The 21,112-nt window shown below is 56.3% G+C and overlaps 1 protein-coding gene across 1 annotated transcript; it reads right to left on the minus strand.

Annotated features, from left to right (window-relative positions):
* Positions 1-13,698: 13,698 nt before the first annotated feature.
* STX10 (syntaxin 10) lies at positions 13,699-20,405 on the minus strand. Its single transcript, XM_075061228.1, has 7 exons — positions 20,371-20,405; positions 17,805-17,910; positions 17,186-17,248; positions 16,564-16,680; positions 15,936-16,042; positions 15,438-15,532; positions 13,699-14,975 (listed from the first exon to the last, which is right to left on the minus strand). The coding sequence occupies exons 1-7, from the start codon at positions 20,403-20,405 to the stop codon at positions 14,899-14,901; spliced, it is 600 nt and encodes a 199-aa protein (XP_074917329.1). The 3' UTR covers positions 13,699-14,898.
* Positions 20,406-21,112: the final 707 nt, after the last annotated feature.

Consider the following 21,112-nt stretch of genomic DNA (forward strand, 5'->3'; position numbering starts at 1 on the left):
ATTTCACTTCTCTGCTGCTTTGCAGTCAGGGGGTATGGCTACACTCACACTTTACAGTGCTGCAACTTTCGCGCTCAGAGGTGTGAAAAAACAGCCCCCTGAGCGCTGCAAGATACAGCACTGTAAAGCGTCAGTGTAATCAGGGCGGCAGCGCTGGGAGCGTGGCTCCCAGCGCTGCACGCTACACCCGTAGAGGATGTGGTTTACGTGCAGCGCTGGGAGAGCTCTCTCCCAGCGCTGCCGCTCCGACCACACTCTCACTCTCCCGTGGCAGCGCTTTGAAATTCCAAGTGTAGCCATACCCAGGGACTCCTGGGTTCTGTTCCAAGCTCTGGGAATGGCGTGTAGACGGGGGGTTATCACAGGGGGCTGGGAGTCAGGATTCCTGGGTTCTGTTCCCATCTCTGCTACCAATTTACCCCTCTCAGTGCCTCAGATTCCCCATCTGCAAAATGGGAATAATGATTCTTACCTTGGAAAAGCTGCTAAGTATTATTACTGTTGTTGTGGTGGTTGCATCTGTGAACATCTTTAAATAAAAAAAAACCAACCACACCCCCAAATTGGAAATTAAAATGCCAACGTGAAAACATCGTTATCCTTCTTAGAATTTTTTTTTTTTTTTTTTGCAACCCTCTGTTTTCTTTTTAAGTCGGTGCCCCTTGCAACAGATAAAACTTTCCTCAGAAGTATGTTATGGGGACAGGGAAAGTTTAAAAAAATTTTTTAAATGTAATGTAAAGAAATCTACATTTCCGGGGTTGAGAGGCTGTGAATAGTAACTTTGTTGGGCTCCGACCCCCTCTCCCACCCCTCTTATGTAGCCCTGTACCCCAGTGGGATCAGACTGGGGTGATCAGCTGGTGGAGGTTAAGGATGGAGGCACAACACCATGCGCACGGTCTCTCTAGTTGCTGTAGCAAGTTGGATCACTTTGTGTGTGTGACTGCGGATGGGGAGAGGGGGTTAGTAGACAGATAGAAAATCAAAACCGTTATAGGCTTGTCCCTGGGGGTGTTCACAGGCACCATGCTCCCCCCAGTTGGAGGGTTCAAACCCTGGCCATTCCGTGGTGCAAGGGGGGAGCAACGGTGACACTGCGGTGGTGTGAATCTGAAGACGCTAAGCAGAGGCATGTGAAGGCAGATCACTTCTGGCCCTGGATCAGATGACTAGAGAGTACACAGCATTGGCCACCGAGGGGGCTTGTGGGAAGGGATTGGAAGACCATCATCTGTTGATTGTTGTGACTGCAGTAAGCTTATCCCTCAGATTGCTAACTCAGCGTCTGCCCCATGTGGCTTGGAGCACTGTGGCAGCTGCAGCATGTGGCTCGGGTAGCAGCATCTGAATGCGAAGCATGTGATGGGGGAAACCAGCTCCTGAACCCAGGTTAAATCTGCCATGAAGACGAGCAAAGCGCTCCTCTTCTCTCCAACCTACCCTACACCCACACGTGTATTACTGGATCGAAGGGTGTGATTTTTCACACCGATATTGTTAAACTAGATGCAACGTTTGTGTGTGTGGACATTCCTATGTGCCTTTAAACCTGGCTCCTGCCTCTAAAGTTACAGGCGCAAGCTAAACCGGTTTGAAACCCATATAAGAGTGTCCACACACAACTAAACCGATTGACCTTAAACCGGTGCAACTTCTGTGTGTAGTGCTTCGTCTAGCTAAGAGTTTTGCCAGCATAGCTGTGTTGTCTGGGTGTGTGACATAATCACAACCGCCTCCCGGCATACGATCAGTTTATAAGCCCCTAGAGGACAATGGGGTGGCAAGGAATAGCCGGCATGGATTGGTCACGAACGAATCACGCCAAACCAAGCTAATTTCCTTCTTCGACGGGGTTACGGGCCTCGCGGGTGGGGGGAAGCAGTAGACATGACAGATCTTGATTTTAGGTGGGCTTTTGACACGTGACCTTCTCATCAGCAAACGAGGGAAGTGTGATCTAGGTGAAACCAGTATAAGATGAATGGCGGGAAAACTCAAAGAGCAGTTATAGCTGTAGAACTGAGAGGACTTCTCTTGCGGCATCCCGCAGGGGTCAGACCTGGGTCTGGTCCTTGTCAATATTTTCATTAATGACCTGGATAATGGAGTGGGGCCCATGACTCTGGCATGTGCAGATGTCCAAGCCGGGGGTGTGTGTGCTTGTGGGCACTTTGGAGGACACGGCTCGAATTCAAAATAACTTGGACAAATTGGAGACCTCGTCTGAAACCAGCGAGATGAAATTCAGTAAAGACAAGGGCGAAGTATTTCATTGGAGAAGGAAAAATCAACTGCGCAGCTCCAAAATGGGGACTAGCTGGGCAGGAGGTCGGACGGCTGAGAAGGATCCAGGGGGTTATAGATGAATGTGAGCCACCAAAGTGAGGCAGTTCCTAAAAAGACCCGTCTCGTTCTGGGGTGTATTAACAGGAGGGTGGCAGGTCAGGTGTGGGAGGTCACTGTCGCTCCTTGGCACTGGCAAGGTCTCAGCTGGAGGCCTGTGGCCAGTTCTGGGTGCTGCAGTTTAGCTGGATAAACTGGAGACAGGCCAGATGAGAGTGCTGAGAAGGATGGAAGGTTTCGAACACCTGGCCGATGGGCAGAGGTTAAAAAACCTGAGCCTGGTGAGCCATGAGAAAAGGAGACGGAAGGGGGATCTGATCAATCTTCAGCTATGTTAAGGGGTGTTATAAAGGGGGCAGGGATCTCCCTGTCCACCGGAGATAGGACAAGAAGTAACGGGCTTAATCTGCAGCAAGGGAGATTTAGGTCAGATATTAGGAAAAGCTTTGCAACTAGAGGGGGAGTTAAGCTCTGGAGCAGGCGTGGAAGGGAGGTGGTGGAATCTCCATCATGGCAGGGTTTTAAAGCCAGGCTGGATGATTAGCTGTCGGGGATGGTCTGGGTTTACTTGGTCCTGTCTTGGCGGAGGGAGCGAGACAGGGCAACCTCTCGAGGTCCCTTCCAGCCCCACGTTTCTATGGTTCTGTGTCCGTTATTCCCTATTAAACTGCTTTGCTGAATATCCCCATGCGAAGTGTGAGTGGCTGTAAAACCCTTCTGCCAACTCCACAATGGTGTGATGATCACACGCTGTTACAGCTGCGTTTTTGTGTCAGACTTGTAATTACTCAGATCTTCTGCGAGGTGATATTATTAATATAGTGGTTTTCATCAGCAGATCTCAAATCTGCTTCCAATCTTTATTAGTCATGGTTTCTTTTAACTGCAAATACATTCCCCTCTCTCTCACGCACACAGCTGCAGCAGAAAGAAAGGGTGAGGGGGTTTTTTTTGTTTAGAATTTTTTTAGTAAAAACTTTTCCTCCTCACCTGGAATGTCTGACTATTTGATCTTCTTTTTAGTGAAAAGAGAAGGGGGGCGGGGGAGAAATGAACCAGTCTTGTGTGTCTGGAAAACGGCTGCCTGCAAAAATTGTGCTTCCAAAAGTTGTAAGAGCATAAATCCTCTTAATTAATAATTTTTAAGCCACCAGTTGTGGTGGATTTGAGACGCCCTCCCACAGAAATGTTTCTAGTGTGTGTATTTTTAACACTTTAAGAACGTAATATCAAAGTATAAGCCTTTAAAAAAAAAATTTCCAATCAATCAGAATATGTAAAATTCACCCCTGTTCAGCAGGCCAACTCCAGAGCTATGCGTCACTTACACCCTTGAACTAGAATTTAATGTGACAAAAAAGACACGTGCCAGTGTGAATTCCACCTAGTGGGGCAGATCCCCGATGGATGTAAGTCTGCATGGCTCCACTAACGTCAGTGGGGCCAGATCCTTAGCTGGTATGAATTGGCTGCAGCTCTGTTGGCCTCTGCCAGTTCACACGAGCCGAGGACCAGCCCGTTGTGCTGTTAAAAACAGCCTTCTGCCGGGTGTGCCAACTTGTCAGTGGAAAAGCAGACTCCGCCCTCTCGTGCATTATCCTAGGATAACTCGAGGTCTGCTCCTGTGAGACACTGAGTGCTGGGACCTGAGCCAGGGAAGCTCCATGGAGCCTGCTTAACTTTAAGGATGCCAGAAGTTCTGTTGAAGTCAGTGGGACGACTCACAAGCTTAAAGTTAAGGGTGTGCTTAAGCGCTTTGCTGGATCAGGCCCCAGGCATGGGATTGAGCCCAGAGTTTGGTTAAGATTTGCCTACATTTCAGAAACTTCACCAGCTCACTGGCAAAATTCCAAATGTTGGAGGAAAAGGTTTTGATTTTTTTTTTTTTCTCTCTCTCTCTCTCTCAATGTTTCTTTCTGGGATTTTGATCAGCTGTAAAGAGCCTAGCGAAGTGCTTCACATTGGGACAAAATTTGAAACTTGGATGCAGCTCCAAATTTGGACCAAATGTCACTCGTCTGTCCCCTCCCCTTGTTTTCCTCCCAGCCTTATTTTATCACAATTTGTTTGGAAATATTTCTTGGTCAGGGGCCCGTTGCTCTGGCTACTGGTGGCTTGCGTGGTTAACCTTGTCTCTAGATCAGCAGCATCAGTCAGGTTGGCTCTTGAAGAAATTAAAAGCGAAGACTTTGAGATCGTGGTAACTTACTAGAAATCAAAGACGAGTGTGTGCTGTTTGTTAGTTATTTGAAATAACCTTTTTTTTAAATTGCTCCTTTGTTTAATGTGTGTTTTTTAAATGTGGTAGTATATGAAACATTTTTTTGGGTGCATATTTTACTGATTTCACTATCTTCCTCCCTCCCCCCGAGTTAAAAATAATAATTATGAAGGCGGGGAGAATAACTGGCTTCCCAATGACACTGTGACGACTTTATTTCCCTTTCAGAAAGGACACTGTCAAAGCATTGTTAGGGCCCCGGGCCTGTACGCTCCGCTCTGGGCACCGAATCCAGTGGGATTACGCCTGTAGTTAAAGAGAGGCACATTCTGTGAAGCTTGCCAAGAAGCGGCAGCCTCCAATTGTAACATGCTCGTGGCTGGGACCCCCGTCCCGCTCTGGCTGAGATCTGAACTGCTCACCTGTGGGACAAGAGACCAACACTGCTAAGTAGGAGCCTGGTTCTTTTGTAGCACAGAGGGCTGGGGGCTTCTCCTGTGCAGAGCAGGAGGATCTGAGTTCTAATCCCGCTGTGAAATTGCACGTGATAGTTAAATCTGGGGTGGGGATAGATTTGTTACAATGTATTTTTACAAAGTCTTCAGCTGTTTTACTTGTAACCACTGGGGATTCTGAGATTTTACAGTGTCCCATCCATAGAATCATAGGACTGGAAGGGACCTTGAGAGGCCATCTAGTCCTGTGCCCTGCACTCGTGGCAGGACTAATTGTCTCGACCATCCCCGACTGGTGTTTGACCAACCTGCTCTTAAAAATCTCCCATGATGGAGATTCCATAACCTCCCTTGGTAATTTATTCCCGTGCTTAACCACCCTGACAGGAAGTTTTTCCTAATGTTCAATCTCTATAGCCCTGGCTGCAATTTAAGTCCGTTGCTTCTTGTCCCTAAGGCTCAGAACTCAGATCTTCCTACGCGGCCCACGTTAATCCTAGCCCGCCCTGTCTCAGGAGAGTTGTGCTTGTTCATTTGCTTCGTGGTCACTTTTAGTTTCACTTTGAGTTCCCCTCCGGGCAGGGGAGGGAGGTGATGAGATTCAAATATTGAAACCAGACCTGCAAAAATCCTGTTTCCCAGAGTGAGTAAAATAGTCTAGAGAAAACAGAGCCTAGAGCTGGGGTAACAAAGCCCTCTAGACAAGTGAGAATGACACTTTTTAAAAAAAAAAATCCAAAACCTTCTTAGCTTGGCCTATGTTGATTGACAGCCTTTGTCCAGCAGGGGGCAGGCTGCAGGGGATGAGAAATAGCTGGCTTCCCCTACAGCTGCCCAGTCTCTCTCCTCTACCAGACGGTGTGGGTTGCCCTGGGGGGCTAGGGCAGATGTGTGTCACCGCTGTGGATGTCTTTAGAGCATGGAGTCTGGTAGTGGCAGCTCTTGGGGGGCTCCAGCTCAATGCCCTGGGGTGTCAGCTGAGATGGCGGCTGGGCTTTGAGGGGGATCGAAGTGGGGTCTTGTGAATCTCCCTTCCCCCTTGGGAGGAGGAGGAGGGAATTTCCTGCCAGGTGGTTAGATAGATGCAGCACCTGAGGCTGAGAGCTTGCTCGTCACCCGCCCCTCTCTGATGCTGATCTGAAGCACGTCCCCTAGTCCTTACAAAGGGGGCCTGAGGGTGGGGATTGAGGGGAGCCCAGGGCTGCAGGTCGCGATTGAAGGGCACCGATAGGTTGGGTAGAACTTTCCCAGCATCTGCCTAGCTCCGGCACCTGCTGCCCTGAATTTACTTGCAAGCCATCTTGTCTCTCGGTGGGGGATGGGGCGTGGAGTTGGCCATCAGGCAGGGACAGACAGGCTGGGGGGTGCTTCTTTCCCCCTGCAACTTTCTCGGTTGTCCCATATTTGGCCTGGAGCCCTGCATTCAGGCAGTGTAGGATTCCTGTGTGGTAACAGTCAGGCCACCAGGGAGCGAACTTCACCAGAGCCTCTGTGCAGGGCCTTGAGGTCCAGGCATCTCAAAGTGGGTTGTGGGGGGACCCTCCCTGTCTTGCAGATGGAGAAAGGAAGACACTGAGGTGTCTTGTCCCAGGACCCGAAGGAATCAGTAGAAAAGCTGGGGCTAGAACCCAGGAGTCCTGGTTCCTATCCCCCCCACCTCACTCCCCTCCCAGAGCTGGGGAGAAAACCCAGGAGTCCTGGCTCCTAGCCCCCTCCCCCTCTAACCCACTAGACCCCACTCCTCTACCAGAGCCAGGGATAGAACCCAGGAGTCCAGGCTCCCAGCTCCCACTGCTCTAACCCACTAGACCCCCCTCCCTCCCTGAGCCAGGGAGAGAACCCAGGAGTCCTGGCTCCCAGCTCTCACTGCTCTAATCCACTAGACCCCACTCCCCTCCCAGAGCTGGGACTAGAACCCAGGAGTCCTGTCTTTCTCTTCCCCCTACACTTCCTGCAGCACTAACCATTAGACCACACTCCCACTCAGAACCCAGCTCTCCTGACTTTGCCAAGTGCCTTACCCACTGCGCCGCGCCGCCTGCCTGGCTGCTGTTAATTTGTAATGTTTCGTTTGTTTACGCTGACTGGGACAGATTCCTTGGCCCAGGATATAAATCTCCCCCCCAGCTGAAGAGGAAGTGGGGCAGGATCCAACTTCCCTGACTTAGGGCCCTGAATAATGCAGCTACCAGTGGACCAGCCTGTTCTGCCAGCGCCTTTGGCAATAGGCCAGTGGGGTCGGGTAGAAATGTGAGGCTCTGTCACTTTCTTGGGGCACTTGTAGGATGGCCCCACGCAGGCCCCTGGGGCTGGATCTGCTCTACACATGCAGGATGGGAGCTGTTACGTGACCGGAGCAGGGCAGTACAGGGTGGATAGGGACTGGGGGCCAGTGAAAGCTGCGGATCAGCGTGCCCCCCGCAGCCCCCTCTCTGTGGCTGGTCCGCAGACGATCTGCCACAAGCTGGAGCAGCTCCTGCTTTTAGCTTTGGAGGTATGGCCGTCGCACCAGGACTCCTGGGTTTTCTTCCCAGCTCTGGGATGGGGAGGAGTCCCTTCAGTATCTGTGCCTCAGTTTCCCCCACACACTGAAATGGAGGGAATATTGGCCCAGCCTGGTGACCAACAAGGGATGAGGGCAGCGTGAGCTGTGGCAGGGCACATAGTGTGGTGAGTGTCAGGGAAAAGCAGCCGGATCTGGTGACTAGGGTGGTGGTTGCTTCTGGGATCTCCCTGATCCCTGTTCTTGCACCAGATCACAGCAGGGATCCCTGCCGTCTGGGGTGATCTCAGCCCAGGGCTTCGGGCGCGGAGGGGAGATTCGGAAGGATGGCTGATGTGTCTGTGGTTTGGGGACCATCTGCCTGGAGCTTCAGCTCCCAGCTTTTCCCTTTGGCTCCCAGTGCAGGGGTGGCAGGTGGCAGCCCCCTCCCATGTGATGAGCTGAACAAGTCTCTGCTTCGCAAAGGAGGGCTGGGGTCCTTCCTGCACCCAGCCTCAGACCCGTCCCAGATAATGTCCCTTTAGCCCTTTCACTCCCACTCGCCCGCCCTGGCACAGACACGGGGACCAGACTCACCTCTGAGCCCAACGATCGATTTGGCCCAGCCAGAGAGAGGGGTTTGAATGCTGCTATTCCCCAGATGGGCCACCTGGTGGTGCTGTTGCTGTCTGCATCAGTATGGGGGTGGGGAGGATGTCTTTTGAAGTGAACTCCCCTCTGGGTTTTAACCTGTGTTGGTAGGAACCTAGAGATTGAAGCATCTAGGCCTGTAACGAGCGAGGGTCAGTGGGGAGGAGCTGATGGGGAAGGGAATAGTGGTGGGTGGATGTGGCAGGAGCAGAGATCGGCCCAGTTCTCCTCTCGCTGATGCCTGAGCGCCAGCTCAGAATCCCGCCCCTCGGCCTGAAGGGCAGCCTGGGCCTGTCCTCACCAGTGGATCAAACTTAACCCCGTGGAGGGGGCCCAAGCTCTAAGCCCCCTTTCCATTCCCTCGCCTCGTCCTCCAGTGTCAATTAGAGCAGCCTGGAGGCTGCTCTAACTCCTGCTTCAGGCCTGGGGAGGTACAGAATAGGCTGATCGGCCCCCTATTTCCACCACCTGGGGAGGCCCCTGGGCAGGGTAGAATTCCCAGGCCCTCTGCACCCCTCCGCCCCTGGTAACGGGCCTTTTGATTTAATATTGTAAAAGGGAAATGAGATTTCAGTCCTAGCTCCTGGAGTTAAATGCTTAATTCCCAGGGGAGTTAGGCACGTGACTGCCTTTCAGGACTTGGGCTTTAGTTTTTAATGCAGGGGGAGGGGATTCTGGGGCAGGGGGCCCAGTGGGAATGGGTTTGCCGCAGCCGCCTGTTGCTGAGCTGGGTTACGCCAGTGCAGGTCCGCTGCTGATGCTTTGGTTGTAATGGAGTGACTCCGGATTGACACCGGAACCGAGATGGGAGCAGGTCTCACTTTCTGTGGCTAGGATTTTTTTTTTTTTTGTCCCCCTCCTTCCCTGCCAGCCCCGAGAGGACTGAGATGGGTGTGTGTCGTTCCCCTCCCCCCCCCCGGTGCGCTCCCAGTGCTCCAGCCTTATTGACACTGTAACTCGGGAGACCTCTCCTGATGCAACGTGCCAGCAGTCCCAGATACCCCTGAACCCCGACTCTCTCCCAGGAGCCAAGGGAGAGCCCCTGCCATAGATCTGTGCCTGGAAATGGGATGTTAGCCACACACTCATCCACCCAGGCCGCAGTGTGTTTGCCTCCACCCCAAATTAGCTGTGCTGGAAACCTGGCAATCTGCCCCCCTCCCGCCCCGCTCCAGGTTGAAGTGGGAAGCCCTCCACCCCCCCACCCCGGCAATGGGATTTTTTTTTCTGAGCTGGCAAATTTATTCACATGATTGTTTGTTTGAGTTTTCTTTCCAATCTGGACTTCACTTCACGTGTTTGAGTTGGGAAGTGGCACCTGGGTTTTTCCGCAGCTTTTTGGTTGGTTGCTTTGGTTTCCCTTTTGTTCCCATCGTCGTCGGTTATCGTTTCTTTAAAAAGCAAAAAAAAACAAAACAAAAAAAAACAAATTGAGGGGAAAAAATGTATTGAAAACCCTCTCTAATTTACACTTTAGAAAGCACTAAATGCCTGATTGTTCAAAGCGCCTGCCCATGCAGCATGGATGCCTTCCAAGTGCTTTCAGTTGATGCAAGTAGCTTCTATAATCTCAAGCATCCCCCCCCCTCCCCGGATCCCCTGTCTCTGCCACCCCATCATAACATACTTACAAAGAGGAAAACAAAACAAAAAAAAACTTAACATTTTTTTAATGCAACTCACTCTTTGCTCCCCAGCGCCCCCTGCTGTTACTCTAACCCCGCCCCCCCCAATAATGCCAGTATTTGTTCTGTGTTATAAGTGCCAAGAAATTTTTGTGACTCCCTCATTCCTGTGACCTGAGAGTATCGACAATTGCACATTAACTACTGTAAAGATTTAAAAAAGAGGAATTCAGAAATGTTAATAATAATAAAAAAAAAAGGTTTGTAACAAATTTGCACACCCGGCTGGTTATTTTCTACCCTGATTTCACACGCACACCCCAGGCATTTGTCAACAGCTGGAGAGTGGTGGTTAAGGCATTCAAGATAGCTGGGTTCGGTTCCTTGGCCAAGTCATTGTCAATTCTGTGCCTCAGTTTCCCCATCTAAAACAGGAGATCGTTCTACTCCCTTTGCCTATTTAGGTTGTAAGACCATGGCGCTAACATGGGAGACAGATTCGAAAGTCAGAGGGGCTCTCTGTGATCATGAGTCCAGAGGCCTTCCCTGAATTAATTCCTGCTTGAACTATGGGACGATCTTCTAGGGAAACATCTGATCTTGATTTACAAATTGTCGGGGCTGGAGACTCGAACAGGCCCCTGGGTAAGTTGCTCCAGTGGTTAAATACCCTCCTGGTTAAAAATTTCACACCTGATTTCCACTCTGCACTGGGCTAGCTTCAGCTTCCAGCCTTTGGCTCATGCTGACCCTTGGGCTCTAGATTAACCAGTCGTCTGTTATCTGAGAGTTGCTCCCCAGGACAAGTCGAGTCACGTGTCCTGGGCTGGCTGGCCCCTGTAAGGGGAGGCAGGGCCTGAGGTGTCCCTGAAGAGCCGCTCCCAAGGGAGGGATCCCGTCCGGGCAGGTCATTGACCAGAAGGCCAGCTGGTGGTGGGGTACGGCAGGGAAACGGGCTGCGCACAGAAGGGTGTCACTGACAAGGAGCTGCCTGAAGCCCAGGGCCGGCATGAAGAATAACCCAGCGCCAGGAGCACAAGTTTCCTTTGCCCCATCCCCCAGCCCTGCCCCCTGCCTGGGGGCCGCTTAGCGGCAGTAGCCCCAGGGCTGGGATGTGAGGGACTCAGGGGGGTTCTTTGTCTTCTTCAGGAGCTAAGCAACAAGCCCCCTCGCCAAGGGGCGTCTCATCCTCAGATCCCGGCTCTGAGTGAAGCCAATTTTCGGAGGCAGCGCAGCCAAGCCACGTGGTGCCAACAAGGGGCGCGCTGTGAGGCCATCACCTCACCCCTAACTTTCTGGGTAAGTGCTAGAGCGCCCGGCTGGCTTCCCAAAGCTTGAATCCTCCCCGTGGCATGTCTGCCCCCCTACCCTTCAGGGTTCCAGCGGGGGGCACACCTGTGCCCCCTGCAGCCAGCCCTCTGTCCCTCCCTGCAGGCTACCTTGGCTAGTTAGCACATCAGGGCCCCCAGCTGCCTCCCCTGTGTTTGTGCAGAGCCGGCCATGCTGGGTCCCAGCTGGGTCCTGGGCCACTGACGGCCAGGATCGAGCTGGTGCACACCACACCCAGCCCCTGGCTACAAGAGAGTGACTCCAGATTGACAGCAGACTGGGAGAGCCCAGCGACCCCCTGTCCACTCTGCACAGTGTCTGGTGTGACATGGGCCCTGATCTCAGCTGTGGGGGGAGGGGCAGCGCCTGGTGGGACGAGGGCCCTGATCTCAGCTGGGGAGGGGCAGCGCCTGGTGGGATGAGGGCCCTGATCTCAGCTAGGGGTGTGTGTGGCAGTGCCTGGCAGGACGAGGGCCCTGATCTCAGCTGGGGGGGGGGGGGCAGTGCCTGGCAGCGTGAGGGCTCTGATCTCAGCTGCGAGGGGAAAGGGAGGGTGGCAGCACCCGGTGGGACAAGACCCACCCACTCAGCTGGAGCCTCTAGCAGATTACAGATCATTTCAGGAAGACTCATCAACTCTGGCTCAGGCCCTGAATTTTCCCCAACACTCCCCCGCACAATTTCCATTGTAATTTTAAAATGCTGCAAAATGTGGTGTGATGCAGAGGACAGTGACGAGATAATATAAAACCCCCCATTATTGTCAAAGATTTCTGTAGCTTCTCAGATACCCCAGGAAAAGTAGCATGTGGCTTTGGGGCAGGGGTGGGGGCTGATTTCCCAGCCCCGGCTCCCCCTTCCCAGGCGGGAGCAGGTGTCATCCAACTGTAATAGTCCTCCCTTGGGGTTTGGTTGGGGAGTGGGGCCTCTAGTGGTCATGGCCGCCACCTGACTGCCAAGGGGGCTGTGGGGAGGGGAGCCCAGGCCCACCCACCCACTCCACCAGGCTCCCACAGAGGGCCCTTTGGGCTATCAGTGGTCTGGCAACCAAGGCTGCTTAAGGCTGTTCTCCCTGGGCCTCTTCCTCTCATCCCCCCTGCAAAGTCAGCTGAGTCCAAGGCTTTCCCCTGGTGGAGAAATCCAAACCCCAATAAGTAAGGGGGAGGGGGAGCTACCAAGGGCCATGGGATTCTTCCCTCTGGGGTGGGTCAGAGCCTTTACGCTTCCCGCTGCTCTGCCCCCCTCCCGCTCTGCCACCCACACACGCTAATTCCCTGCCTTTTAATTCCTCCAGCAGATGGAGCATTTGCTGCAGGTGTTGTGAGATGGGGCCCAAAATAATTCCTTAATCTCATGTTGCCCAGTGTGGGGTTTGTACACCCCATCACAGGCAGGGATCTTTGGAGGGGTGTCCAGGCACCACCCCCTGCCCCTCTGACGCAGCGCAGTGCCTGTATACACGGCCGCCTCTGGCTAGTCACACACCCAGATAGAAACTCTCAGGAGAAGGCATTGCAGCTCCCTTTGCACCCTGCAGGGGGAGACAGCGCAGAGGGAGCCCCCTGCTGGAGCACTCCCATGTGCCTGTTCATTGCAGTACCTGAGCCTGTCCCCCCCGGCATAGCAGCATGAGAAGTTGACCCCCCTGTGGCTTAAAAGCACGCCCCACCACCAAAAGTCACGTAAACTCATCCAGCCTTTACTGGGCGGGGAGGGGCCCAGGCCTTGTTAGCAGCTGTCTCCATTCATTCAGCCGCTCCACTGCCAATGCCATTCACATTTCTGCTTCTGTCAGCTGGGCCCCCGTTCCTGCCTGCAGAGAAGAGCGTGGCTGGGGGCAGGGACACAGCCCCCAGGAGACACCCAGAACCCTGCAGGTTACCACAATTCCAAGCGCTGGGTCCGCGTCCAGACACACCTCGTGCCTGGGATCTGCCCCCACGTATCTTCTCCTTGTGCCCCTTAGGGACCAAACCCAGCCCCCGAGAGCAGCTGCTGTGTTCTGGGCTGGATCTGCCTGCGGGATTGCTGCGTTCTCAGGGCCCGGCCCGGTTCCAGGCAGCGCTTGGGAAGGCAGGCAGGCGAGGGGCAGGGTGTGGCAGCCAGTGGCCAGATTCCCAGCTGGTGCAACAGCCAAGGAGGCACTTGGATTAAAGCCTGCTGCGGAGCCACACCACGGATGTTGATGCACTACTGTGGCTGTCACAGCCTCAGCAAGTGTAAATCAGGGCAGTCTCATTGATCCCCATAGGACAACGCCGCTTTACACCAGCTGGGGATCTGGCCCCACTGAGCCCAGTGGTAGGGTGACCAGATGTCCTGATTTTATAGGGATAGTCCCAATTTTTGGGTCTTTTTCTTATAGAGGTTCCTATTACCCCCCATCCCAACGTTTCACACTTGCTGTCTGGTCACCCTACCCCGTGGAGGGATGGGTGAATCCCATGTGCTGGGATTTTCAGAGCACAGCGAAGATCCCCGGGGACTAAACATTAAAAGCTCCCAAGGCTAGCCGCATCTCAGCGCACGGAGCCACTGACAAAAACCAGGCACCTTGAAAGGGACAAAAAATTGGGCTCAAGTCCTCAGTTTTGCTGCTTTACTGTGCATTTGTTTAAAGTTTTTTAAAAAAATATGATTTTTTTTTTTAACATTAGAAATTCAAGTTCCTGCAAGCCACGAGACTCTGGGACCATGTCACGTGGGAGCTGTAGTTGGCGGTCCTTTGTGCCTCTACTTCCTCCCACAGGCCTTTTCCCTGGCTGGACTACATCTCCCATAACACACTGTGCTCACTCCCTGGAGCAGAGCCACTGCACTGCAGCATGGGAGTTGCAGCTGGGAGCCCCTCCCACCCCCATTTTCCTCTGTGGGCCAATCTCCCATGATGCACTGCACTCTCTCCCAGCAGCTCAGCTGCCATAGTGCATCATGGGAATTGTAGGAAGGAGTGTCTCATGCCCCTATTTTCCCCATGGGCCCTGCTCCCCGGCAAAGACTATATCTCCCAACATGCACTGCAGTCTCTCCTTGCGGCAGAGGCACCAGCAGTTTGTACAGCACCAAGCACCGTGGGGACCTCACAACTCTACCGTAATACAAATAATTAACAACAACAAACTGACTGTCAGGTCTCTTCCTCCCTGCTAAGGCAGCAAAAATCCAGCAACGTGACCCCCAATTTCTTTAACTGAAAGCCCTTCGCATGAAAACCTGACTGAGGAATTATTTTGGCTTTTCGTACAAAAAACGAGCGATGGCCCCGCCAGGGAGGGGCAAGGAGTCAGCACATGCTGGGCAAACCACAGCTGGGCTTTAAGGCAGGGGAGCCCTAAAAAGCAGCTGTCACCGTCCCCTGAACCCACAGAGCACCCAGTGCGCCAGCCCAGTGTGGGAGAGTATTAACAGCCGAGTCTGCATCCCGTGCTAGTAAGAATCCATCTACCTGCAACAGGCGGCTGGTGTGATAAGACAGTGCGCCCTGGTGGCACAGGCTGTGCTGCCCCATTCCATCTTGGAACATGGCATGGGCAAGCTGCTTCTCCTTCCCCCTCCTGGCTTTGCAAAACGGGGGCAGAGGTACCAATGAACTGGCTTCCCCTCCCTCCCAAATCTGAGGAGAGATCAGAAGTGCCCCCCATTCCAGCACATTGCTACTGCCCCCTACAGGCTGAGGGTGCCCCAGCCCTGTTCCTGACTGCAAGCCCCTGATGTGGAAGCAAAGGCTTGGGGGGGGCGAGGGGAACTGGTCAGGAGAGTGGTGCCCCCCGTGCAGTCCTGGCCAGCCGATTACAGAGTGAAGAAGAGGATGAGCACCACGATGAGGAGAATAAGCAGAATGCCGATCACACACCACTGGCGCCGGTCTGGGGAGGAGGAAGCACAGGGGGAGATGCAGTGAGTGTGGGGTGGCAGGGGCGATTCTGAGATGGGGGGCGGGAGTTGGCTTAAGCACTGACACTAGGTACCTCTAGGCTGCCTGGGGTCCATTAAAGAAACCTCCCTTCCACGTGCACACATACCCCAGGAGTAAAGATCACTACCCACCTGCTCCCCACCCTGTTTTACAGAAGGGAAACTGAGGCAGGGGAAGGGGCTTGCCCCAAAAGTCACACAGGGCCATGAATAGAAACCAAGAGTCCTGACTCTCACCACTAGACTCCACTTCCCTCCCAAAGCTGGGGATAGAAGCCAGGAGTCCTGATTCCCAGCCCCTCCCTGCTCTTACCACTGAACCCCACTCCCTTCCCAGAGACAGGAAGGGAACTCAGGTTTTGAAGTCTCCTGGGTGCTTCGAAAAATCTCCCCCTGCCCGGCACCTTCCTCACCGCTGGTCATGTGGGTGACCTTGGCCATCTTCTTCAGCACGCCGTCCATGCGGGACTGGGTGTGATCCATCTCCTGGGCAAACTCCTCCAGCATCCTGCCAAGCCAGGCTCAAGCTGTCATCAGGGTGCAGCGCCCACCCAGGGGGCCTGCGGTCAAGCCAGGAGACATGGAAACACCCCCCCCCCCACACACACTAACATGCCTGCCCGGCTCCCATGTTGGGGGATCCAGTCACTGCCGCTTTCAGTCCCCTGCCAAGGTGTCAGGAGGGGGCTTGTCCCATTCCCTCCCTCCACCGCCCCCAGGTTGGTGGGGCTTCTCCTTCAGGCATCTGTCATCCCTCTAAGAACTGGGCTGAGACCCGCCAAACTCACCTCACATGTGGGGCCAGATGGGAGGGATTTTCAGATCTGGGGCTGGTGTCCCCTAGTGGGGAAAGACCTCATGTCCCATTCCCAGGCCCGTGAGCAGGTCTCCCCATACCCGACCCCACTCACAAGCTCTGCTCATCCAGCTCGTCCCCAACCCGGCCCGACATGTTCTTCAAGACCCGGATGCTGCCCGACACCAGCTCCAGCTGCTCGTCCTGCTGGTCTATGATCAGCTGCCGGGGAAGGGAGGCAGGAAAAGCCAGTGGGTCATTGTGACAGGGTCCCGTTACAGGGGATGGGGGCGATGGATCGGAACCAGAACGGTGGTGGGAAGGAGGAATTGCTGCTCCGACCCCCTCAAAGTTTGCAACCACTAACCCACAGGGTTAATCCCCAGGTTGTGGGGCTGTGGAACTCCCTGCTGCAGGGGATCCAACACAGAGGGCACGAGGATGGCAGCTTGGGTAATTTTAGATCCAGCTCTCGGATGGGGTGGATGGATGTCAGGTCACAGCTCCCGATCCCCCCCACCCTGAGCTGATCACTACAGGAGTCTGGAAGGGAGGAATCCTACCCTGGAGCAGCCAGTGCCAGCCACTGCTGGAGACGGGCCCGGGTCTGATCCAGGGGGCAGGGATCTGGGAGGGAAGATGCTGTGTTCCTCCTGATCCGGGTGAATAGGGACACAGCAGGGTGTATCCCTGTCCCCTCGTAGCCCCCCAGCCCCTGCCTGGGGCCCTTGACAGCTCCCCACCTGCTGATGCAATTGCTGCTCCTCAATATAGCGGGAATTGGCTGACACCAGCTCCTCCCGCAGCTGCCCGTACCGCTCCGGGGGGGGCTTCTGGCTGGCCCCACCACCAATCAGCATCTGCAGGGAGAGAGCAGAGCCCTGACTGGGGACCGATCCAGGCAACTGACCGCTGGGGGTGGCAAGTGACTCGCAATGAGGGGGGTGCGGAATGGGACAGGGAGCCCTTCCCTTCCAGGGGACACCAGCTCTGATTTGGAGGATGGCAACGCAGACTCCATATTTGTCTCCTCCCCCTGCTGTCAGCCCATCCCCTACATAGCAAGACCCTCATTACCAGAGGGGCGGGGGGCAAACGCACCATGGGGACCAGCCCCCACCCCCAGGGGAGAGATCAGGCACCTTCCAGAGTGCCCAGGAGGCATTGGCAGCTATGTCCCTGGATGCAGGATCCCAGCCGCCACTCCAGCCTCCCCTAGCTGCGGCTGCGGGACAGAGAGGACGGCATATTAGGGCACAGGATGGGCTATAGGGCTTTCTATGGGGCCTAGGCGGTGCTGTGGGCTGGTGCTCCCCAACCCCGCAAGCTCTCCCATCGCTGCTTAAGGAGGACGGGACCAGGTACCTCTCTGTTCTTCCGCTCGGCGAAGGCCAGGGCTGACGGGCTGGATATGTGATCCCGCATCTCCTGCGACGGAGGGAAGGGGTTAAAAACAACATTTGTCTACAGCCAGAGGGGTTTGTTGCGGGGAGAGAGGGGGGCTTGTGAGAGCAGCAGCCAGGGGCACTTCGGTGGGGGTCCCCCTCCCCATCGGCTTCATAGACAGAAATGGGAGCAGGGGGAAGGGAAGGGACTTCCCCATGGTCAGCCAGAAAGGCCAGGAACAGAACCCAGGTGACCTGGACTTCCCTTGCCTTAACCACTAGACCCCACTCCCCTCCCAGAGCTGGGGCTAGAACCCAGGAGTCCTGGCTCCCAGCCCCTTGCTCTGTCCAATACGCACACCGAGTTTCAAAACTACCTATTGGAAACCATGATCCCTGACTCAGTTTCCCCTCCTCCCTGAGCTATTGGGGTCCCTCCACTGCACTAACTGTTGTGCCCCACTAGAGGGCAGCAGAACCCCACACACTCAGAGGAGGTCCAAGTTCCCAGATTCCTCCAGCAGGGGGCAGTCTGTGCCTCAGACAGACACACACACACGCCAGGGGGTCCTGATGCATTAGGGGCAGGGGTTCCCCACCTTGACAGAGTCCCGCATCTGCCTCACGAAGGCCCGTCTCTCCGTCAGCTCGCTGGCTTCGATCCTGAACTTGCGAGGGTTCGACTCCACAATGCGTGTGCCTGAGCTAAGGACCCAGTGTGCAGGGCACGGACACAGTCTGGGCGTGGGAGTGGGGAGCACAGGAGCGGGGAAGAGTGGGTGGGGTGGACGAGGCCCCAGCCAGCCCATAGGCACCAAACAGCTCTCTGGATTTCCCTTCATTCCCATGGACTCTCCCAGCAGGGGGCGCTGTGAGGAGCAGGGCAGAGGCCTGGCTCTAGGGGGGTCTCCTGGTTACTCCCAGCAGGGGGCGCTGTGGGGAGTGGGGCAGAGGCCTGGCTCTAGGGGGTCTCCTGGTTACTCCCAGCAGGGGGCGCTGTGGGGAGTGGGGCAGAGGCCTGGCATGGGGGGGGTCTCCTGGCTACTCCCAGCAGGGGGCGCTGTGGGTGGGGGAGCTCCTGGACTTCACTCAGCAGGGGAGCCGTTGAGAACAGAGGGCAGAGGCTGGCACAGGGGGGAGGGGTTCCGGCTACTCCCAGCAGGGGTGCCGTGGAGCAGGGCAAGGCCTGATGAGTGAGACCCTGGCTCTCCAGCAGGGGCGACGTGGGGAGGGGCCAGAGGCCTGGCACTGGGGGGGGGGGGGGGGGGGGGGTCTCCTGGCTACTCCGCAGAAGGGGGGCGTTGGTGGAGGAGCGGGCAGAGGCCTGGCACAGTGGGGGGGAGCTGCCCACTAACTCCAGTAGGGGGCGTCGTGGGTGAGGGGACCCTGGACTCACTCAAGCAGGGGATGCTGTTGAGAGCAGGGCAGATTGCCTGGCAGGCGGGGAAGAGGACCTCCCAGCATACTCCAAGTAGGGGGTGTTGTGGGTGGGGGAGATCCTGGAACTCACCCAAGTGGGGGTGCCATGGGGAGCAGGGCAGAGTCAGGCACCAGGAGGGCTCCTGGCTACTCCCAGCAGGGGGGACGCGAGGGGAGACAGGGCAGAGGCTAGTGCACTAGGGGTCTCACTGGCTACTCCACAGGGGGGCGCTGTGGGGAGGCAGGGCAGAGGCTAGCACTAGGGGGGATCTCCTGTTTACTCCCAGCAAGGGGGCGCCGTGGGGAGCGGGCAGAGGCCTGGCAACGGGGGGGGCGGCGATCTCAAGCTGCTTCCAGTAGGGGATAATCATAGGGATATGGAGGGAAGCGCCTGGACTCACCCATCAGGGGGCTACCATGGGGAGAGGGGCAGAGACCAGGCACTATAGGGGGGGTCCTCCTGGCTACATTCCAGCAGGGGGCACTGTTGGGGAGCAGGGCAGAGGTCCAGGCACTAGGGGCTCTCCTGGCTTACTCCCATGCAGGGGGCGCCGTGGGTGGGGGAAGCTCCTGGACTCACCCAGCAGGGGGGCACAATGGGGACGGCGCAAGAGCCTGGCAATGGGTGGGGGCTCCCACAGGGGAACCCAGCCCCAAGAAGGATATCAAATGGTCTCCTCCAGATCGTCCAAGGTCCCACTCCGATGCTCCGCAGGCAGTTGCCGCAAGTCTCGTATCAGCGGGTCCAAGTCGAACTCCTCCGTGCTGACGACATGAGTCTACCTGCAAAGCAGCCACACCAAGCGCTCGTAGAGCCCCCGGCAGTGTTCACAGACTTCTGGCACCTCACCTGGGGGGCAACCAGCAAGGGGGGGTGAGGGGTTAGTGAGGAGACCCCCAGAGGAGAACGGCACTGTGCTGCCAAACCCTGTTGGCCTACTCTTGCAGCCCCCACCCACCCCAGAGGTGCTGCATCTCAGCACTAGGTGACGCAGATGTCCCGCGATTTTATAGGCAGCCGCTGATTTATGGGGCTTTTTCTTATATAGCTCCTCATTACCCCCCCCCACCCCCGTCCCGATTTTTCACAAACTTGCTGTCGGTCTCCCTACAAGGAAATCCGGTATGAACCAGCCTTAGCCCTCACCCCACAGGAGGATGGGACAGGAATCTCCCCGCAGCAACAGGGGGCTCCTCCCTCAAGAGGGGGGAAGGAAGGGAATGCTCTTCTTCGGCGGGGCGGGAAGGGGGTGCTCCAGGGCGGGGGGGCCGGAAGGGGGGATTCTCCCAGGGGCGGGGAGGACGGAAACGAGGGGGGTTTCTCAAGGGGTGGAAGGGGGTGCCCCAGGGGCGGGGAGGACGGAACAGGGGCGTTTCTCCAGGGGTGGAAGGGGGGTGCTCCAGGGGCGGGGGGGGCCGTAAGGGGGGAGTGTGCTCCAAGGGGTGGAGGGGCCGGAAGGGGGGGTTCCCAGGGGCGAAGGAGGACGGAAAGCGGGGGGTTTCTCCAGGGGGAAGGGGGGGTGCTGCAGGGGACGGGGGGGGCGGAGGGGGGTGTTCTCACAGGGGCGAGGAAGACGGAAGCGCAGGGCGGGGGTTTCTCGCAGGGGTGGGCAGGGGGTGATCCAGGGACGGGGTCTCTCAAGGGGGGGAGGCTCCCCAGCGCGACTCTCTGCACAGGGTCCCGGTGCTATTTTCAGCTCCATTTTAAGGGGGGGGGCGGTTCTGCGCGGGCCGCGGCCGACTCACCCCCGCACGGCGGAGAACGGGTCCTCCAGGGCCATGCTGCCGCCCCGGCCCCCCGCTCCGCCGGCTGCCGCCGCCGCTCCCCGCCATGTGACCGGCGCTAGCCCGGCCCCACCGAAACTCCGGCCCCCGCCTTTGCTGAAGGCGGGGCGGCCTTGCCCGGACTGGGGGGGCGGATCCAGCCGGGCAGGCGGCAGCTGCGGGGGGGCGGGGCTCCGCCCCTTCATATCCCGCCATGAAGGAACTGGGGGGTGGGGGTAAGGTTGAGCTGACTCTGAATTCCTGGCCCTGACCCCCACTGAGTTAGGGAGCAGAGACAGAGAACCCAGGAGTCCGGATTCTCCCATCCCCCACCGCCAGATCCCGCCCCCGTCCCGAAACTGGGAATAGAACCCAGGAGTCCTGACTTCAGCCCTCCCCCTATTCCTATCCCCGCCCCCCAAACTAGGGCTAGAACCCAGGAGTCCTGACACACACCCTGCCCCCACTCTCCTCCCAGAGCTGAGAACAGAACCCAGGTGTCCGGACTCCCAGCCCCCACCCCCGCAACTCTAGCCCCTAGACTCCACTCCCAGCCCCTCCTCCACCTGGGTATTTAATTCCAATCCAGCCAGTATGACAAGTCCCTGCTGTGGGGTTACTGGTTGTCCCCTCCCCGCCGCAGGGGATTTCTCATGACTCTTGGCAGCTGACTCCATGGGACCCTGGCCCGCAGGGGGCTGCTGCTAGGAGGCCTTGTGAGGGG

This window comes from Chelonoidis abingdonii, chromosome 26, assembly GCF_003597395.2.
Source record: "Chelonoidis abingdonii isolate Lonesome George chromosome 26, CheloAbing_2.0, whole genome shotgun sequence".
Classification (NCBI taxonomy): domain Eukaryota; kingdom Metazoa; phylum Chordata; order Testudines; family Testudinidae; genus Chelonoidis; species Chelonoidis abingdonii.